Source organism: Sceloporus undulatus, chromosome 9 (genome assembly GCF_019175285.1).
Source record: "Sceloporus undulatus isolate JIND9_A2432 ecotype Alabama chromosome 9, SceUnd_v1.1, whole genome shotgun sequence".
Taxonomy (NCBI): domain Eukaryota; kingdom Metazoa; phylum Chordata; class Lepidosauria; order Squamata; family Phrynosomatidae; genus Sceloporus; species Sceloporus undulatus.
Genome location: NC_056530.1, coordinates 17673404 through 17678391, shown reverse-complemented (window position 1 = coordinate 17678391; position 4988 = coordinate 17673404). Strand labels below are relative to the sequence as shown.

The 4988-nt window shown below is 46.9% G+C and overlaps 1 protein-coding gene across 1 annotated transcript; it reads right to left on the bottom strand.

Moving 5' to 3' along the window:
• Positions 1 to 1746: 1746 nt before the first annotated feature.
• LOC121915067 lies at positions 1747 to 4852 on the bottom strand. Its single transcript, XM_042438907.1, has 6 exons — positions 4701 to 4852; positions 4417 to 4550; positions 4176 to 4314; positions 3923 to 4083; positions 3709 to 3792; positions 1747 to 2258 (listed from the first exon to the last, which is right to left on the bottom strand). The coding sequence occupies exons 1-6, from the start codon at positions 4800 to 4802 to the stop codon at positions 2255 to 2257; spliced, it is 624 nt and encodes a 207-aa protein (XP_042294841.1). The 5' UTR covers positions 4803 to 4852; the 3' UTR covers positions 1747 to 2254.
• Between the last annotated feature and the right edge of the window lie 136 nt (positions 4853 to 4988).

Below are 4988 nucleotides of genomic sequence, written 5' to 3'. Positions count from 1 at the left end.
GCCAGGGTGCAGGGGCCACCAGGGCCTGTGATCTCCACCCCATTGGCTGGCCGCCATGCCGATTTCTCTTCCTGCTGGGCACACGCCCGCTCCCACATGGCCAATGCCTCCTGGCTTGCCTTCTGTTTCATCCTGTTGTCTTGGGAGCGGAACAGAGATGGGAAGCAGCTGGGGAAGTCACCATCTCCTCCCCCCAATCCTTCTACCTCTCCATCCTAACTATGCTATAAAGCCGTGATGGTAAACCTCTTGCATCCATGGCACGTGATGCCGTTTTGCCGGGCATGGGCCAGGGACAAGGAGGAATGGGCATACGCGTGCCCGTTTCTCCTCCTCCCTGCAATTTCCCAACCTCCATCTGTCTCTCTGAGACAGCTGGAAGCCAGAAAATGGCACTACGCAGAGGCACACACCTCTGGCTCCTCCTCCTAGCCTTCAGCTGCCTCTCCCAGACAGCTGCTGGCCAGGAAAAGGGCAGGGGGAGGAAGAGGAGGCCCTGTCCTGGTTCCCCCGCCTCCCACAGGCCCTTACAGGCCTCTCGGTCTCCCCCCCAGACAGCTATGGGTTTGCAATAGCCCGGGGGGTGGCGAAACGGCCCCATGCCAGCTTCTCTGCTCCCCAACCCCACTGACACTTCCTGACTCATAGTTGCCCAGCTCCGGAATGGCTCAGGGTTCAGAGAAACAGCCCTGTGCCAGCTGCACCTCGCCCAGACCAGCCCTTCCAGACCCGCTTCTCTCTCTCTGCCCCATTGCCTTGGAGCTGACTCACCTCATCCAGCCCCATTGCAATGGGACAGAGTGAGCGAGCAAGTGGGAACCCTCTCTCTGCCCTATTGCCTTATACAGTCAGCCCTCCTTATACGCGGATTTGCCATGCGCGGATTTGGGCATACGCGCATGGCAAATCCGGGGATTTTGTCCTCCTACTCTGCCCCATTGCCTTGTACCAGTGATGGAGAACCTTTTACAGACCAAGTGCCCAAACTGCAACCCGGACTCCACTTATTTATTGCAAAGTGCCATGTCCCTCTGGCTTTCTAGTAAGAAACTCTGCCAAACTCTGTGCTAGGGTGGCCACAGAGAGGGCTCTGAGTGCCACCTCTGGCATGCGTGCCATAGGTTTGCTATCACTGCCTTATACAGTCGACCCTCCTTATACGCGGATTTGCCATGCACGGATTTGAGCATACGCGCATGGCAAATCCGGGGATTTTGTCCCCCATGGCGATGTGCGTGCACGCGTGCCACCATGGGGGACAATGGGACTTGAGCATACGCGGATTTTGGCATACGCGGATTTGAGCATACGCGCATGGCAAATCCGGGGATTTTGTCCCCTATGGCGGTGCGCGTGCACGCGTGCCGCCATGGGGGACAATGGGACTTGAGCATACACGGATTTTGGCATACACGGGGGGTCCGGAACGGATCCTCCGCATATACCAAGGGCCCACTGTAGTATGGCTAGGGTGGTGAAGTAAAAAGATGGGGGGGAGGAGATGGTGACTTCCCCAGCTGCTTCCCATCTCTGTTCCGCTCCAAGGATGACAGGATGAGACGGAAGGCAAGCCGGGAGCCATCGGCCATGTTGGAGCGGGCGTGCGCCCGACAGGAAGGGAAATCGGTATGACGGCCGGCCAATGGGGTGGAGATCACATGCCCTGGTGGCCCCTGCACCCTGGCTCCCTTTCCACTGGAGTGAGGGAAGGCCCCCTCCCAGCCCCCAGTGGGGGGGGGGGGAGAAAGGAGGAGGAAAGGAGGGAGGGACTTGAATAACCACAAATTTTTGAATACCCAGGGGGTCCCGGAACAGTCCCCCCACGAATTCAGAGAAATGACTGTACACCTTTACATGTGATGGCATCTTGGCAGGCTGAGAGCAAGAAGTGGATGAGTCTCTGCCAGCACCAGAACTGATTCCTGACACTCTGTGCAAGGTAGTAGGATATGTCCACTGAAGCCTGAAGTTTTTTACTCATCACCTTGCTAGTTGGTGGAATATGCAAAAAAAAAAATGCATCTTCTGGAGTCAAGGATGAGGCACACTTTGCTCCAAAATACATCTTTGGATGTGATGACATCTTTCTCCTGCCCTAGACACAGCAGAGAGAGGGACCTGCTGGCCTTCTGGTGACTTCTCCACTCAGCAGGGGCTAGACTTCCCTCCAGCAGCCTGAAAAGCTGAAACTTTTCTTTGGGGTCACGGCATTCCTGGAACCAATGGTCATTTTTCAGTCCCGTGTGGGGAATGTTTAACTGGAAAAGAACAAAGAAAGCAGTTGCTGTTGTTCTGACTTGGCCATCTTCCTATTTGAAAACTGTAATATTTCTTTCTTTTTTTTAAAATAATCTTTATTAAAGTTTACCATACATATATATATATATATATATATATATATACACACACACACAAACATACATATCTACATGCAAATCCGTAACAATAGCAATAACATACAATACAAACACTCAACACTAACCCCAACCCCACAACACTAAGTACAAAGACCACATTACTACAAGAACATAGTGACTTCCTACAGAGGGGTTGAGACATGATTTAGCCCAACTAAACTCGCTGATTATTTTTGATAGCTCTTAGCCATCCAAAATTCAAAATTATCCCCAACCCAATCTTATTGCAAGCCTCCTTCAGAAACCGCCAACTAACCCTATCGAAAGCTTTTTCATAATCAACAAAGATTAAAGTCAATAATCTATTGCGACTTTTCCCATGATATTCAATTCGATTTAAAATTAGATGACATGTTTAACTCTAGAACTGAGATTAGATGAAATCATAAACATGTCTAGCCTCGCCCAAGAAATATGCACATGGGAATAAAAAGTAAAGTCTTTAACCTCAGGGTTTCTTAATCTCCAAATATCTACCAGTCCACAAAAATCTATTCAATCAAAAAAAAAACTTGGGTAACTTTCCTTGCTTAGGCTTAAATACCCGAGTAGAAGCCCTGTCTATTTGAGGTTCACATCCTGCGTTCCAGTCTCCTATGAGAATGGCCGCGTCAAAACTAATATTTTTAATCTTCTTTTTTAGCAGCTGTTGATAGAAGCTTTCTTTATTAACAATAGGTGAATAAATTCCCCAAATTAACATTTTTTGATCCTGGATATTAACTATTACCCCGACATAATGGCCCTCAGTATCATTCAAAATTTCAGTTGTGTCCCAATTGTTGTTTATATAGAGAACTATCCCTTTTTTCCTTTTCAAATTTGCCGAAACGAAGTGCTGACCTAATTTATAATTTTTTAAATAATTAATCTCATCCTTCTTTACACATATATCACAATGATTCCCGTGATAATTCAGGAAAAACATTTATTCCTATTTTATAACATGAAAAAAATGTTCTATCAGTTTCCTAACAAGAGCTTTTTACACTTGACTTAAAAGAAAAGACTTTTACTATCCTAAAACTGAATAATATTGCTGAGAGTAGGGGAGTATAACATATAGTTCAGTTATTTCTACCACACTTTCTGGAGTCAGCTAGCAAAAGATGAGCTAACTTTTCAGAAAGGGGTTTGACCAACTTTTGTCAGCCCAGTCACCATGTTATGGAGACCACTTCTCCGAGAGCTACCTCAGAGCGTGTCTTGTCGATCCACCATCACAACCAGGAAGTCGAAAACTGTAATATTTGAAATGGCCATTCTCCCAACTAATGATTCTATAACTCACCTAATGGAAGAACAGTGCTTCAAGAATATGGAGAACATCAGGCCCCATCTGCCATCCAGGATTTTAATGGCCGTGGCTATTTCTCTGCAGTGAAGAGACAACAATTGTCATGTCACCAAGTTCTTATGTGACACAAAAGCTTGTAGGATTTGTATTCCTACATCTAGCCCCATCTAAGTGGAATTTCTTCCCCGGAAACAAAGACACATCTTACTTTAGTGACATGAAGCGGCCAGTGTCCGTCCCGTCAGAAAAGAGGACATGATCTGCCATGAAATTCGAAAAGAGGACATTGAAGTCTGTGGCCCATTTGTCTAGTCTCTCTGTATGCGGGATGACACTTATGAGTGTTGCAATGAATTTGACTGCCTTCACCTGAGGAGAGAAGTAAATTCTGGGCTCAGTAAGAGCGAGGACTCCCCTTCTGTCCGATCAGGACAGACCTTCGGAGGAAGTGATCACATTACCTTCAACTCAAACTGTTTGAACGTCTCTACAGGAAAAGAGCAAGGTTTCCCACTAATTGTAGAAACCAAGAGGTGTATCACCTTATCCAAATTGCAGTTTGATGAGGCTAGGACTCCAACCATTAGTGCAACACATTCCCTGCCAGAGAAATGGATGAAGAGAGACATCACATCCTAATTGGGATTCTACACCCAGAAGGGGAAATCTCAGGAGAAGGATAAAAAGGAGCAATTCACCTACTTTCCATCTACTTCCAATACGTGCTCTAAAAAGAGTTCCAGATGGTTCTCGGCCACACTGTCAGCAATATCAACAGCCACTTCACGGGAGGAACGGCAGAACTGTTGGCACAGTTCGTGCAGAAGTGATTTCGTCTGTGAGGGAGCATAAAAGAGGGGAGAAATTAGAGAACTATTAGGTCTACAGAAGAGGTGCTCTGGAGTCTCTAAGTGCCCTGAGGCCTTCTTGGTGGAGGAAAGCAGGATAGTGAGGTTTGGTCTTTTCCAGGGGAACTTGTGTCTTACTTCCAATGGTGCAAAAGGTGAGCCTTGGTAAGGGATCACATCATATTCTTCTTGGGAGCTGTGTGGAGAAATATAAGGAGGTAAGATTTTGCGTGGCAGCATCGGATTTTTAATTAATTATTTATTATCTAATGAAAGAAGGGCAAGAGGGAGACGTGACTTGGTAGGGATGGTTTTCTAATGGTCAGAGGATAAACAAGACAAATGTCCCTCTTTGCCGGCCATACCATTGAACTTAAGAAACCACAAGGCATCCATTTGTGCCATTCAGGGTGACCATCAGCAAAA

Bases quoted from the DNA above. Each gene is read 5' to 3' on its own strand.
- LOC121915067 (XM_042438907.1), bottom strand. From the start codon at position 4,802: ATGCTGCCACGCAAAATCTTACCTCCTTATATTTCTCCACACAGCTCC. The intron at 4,551-4,700 runs GTAAGACACAAG...GCTCCCTCACAG, and splicing joins CACCTTTTGCACCATTGGAA to ACGAAATCACTTCTGCACGA. The intron at 4,315-4,416 runs GTAGGTGAATTG...TTTCTCTGGCAG, and splicing joins GTATTGGAAGTAGATGGAAA to GGAATGTGTTGCACTAATGG.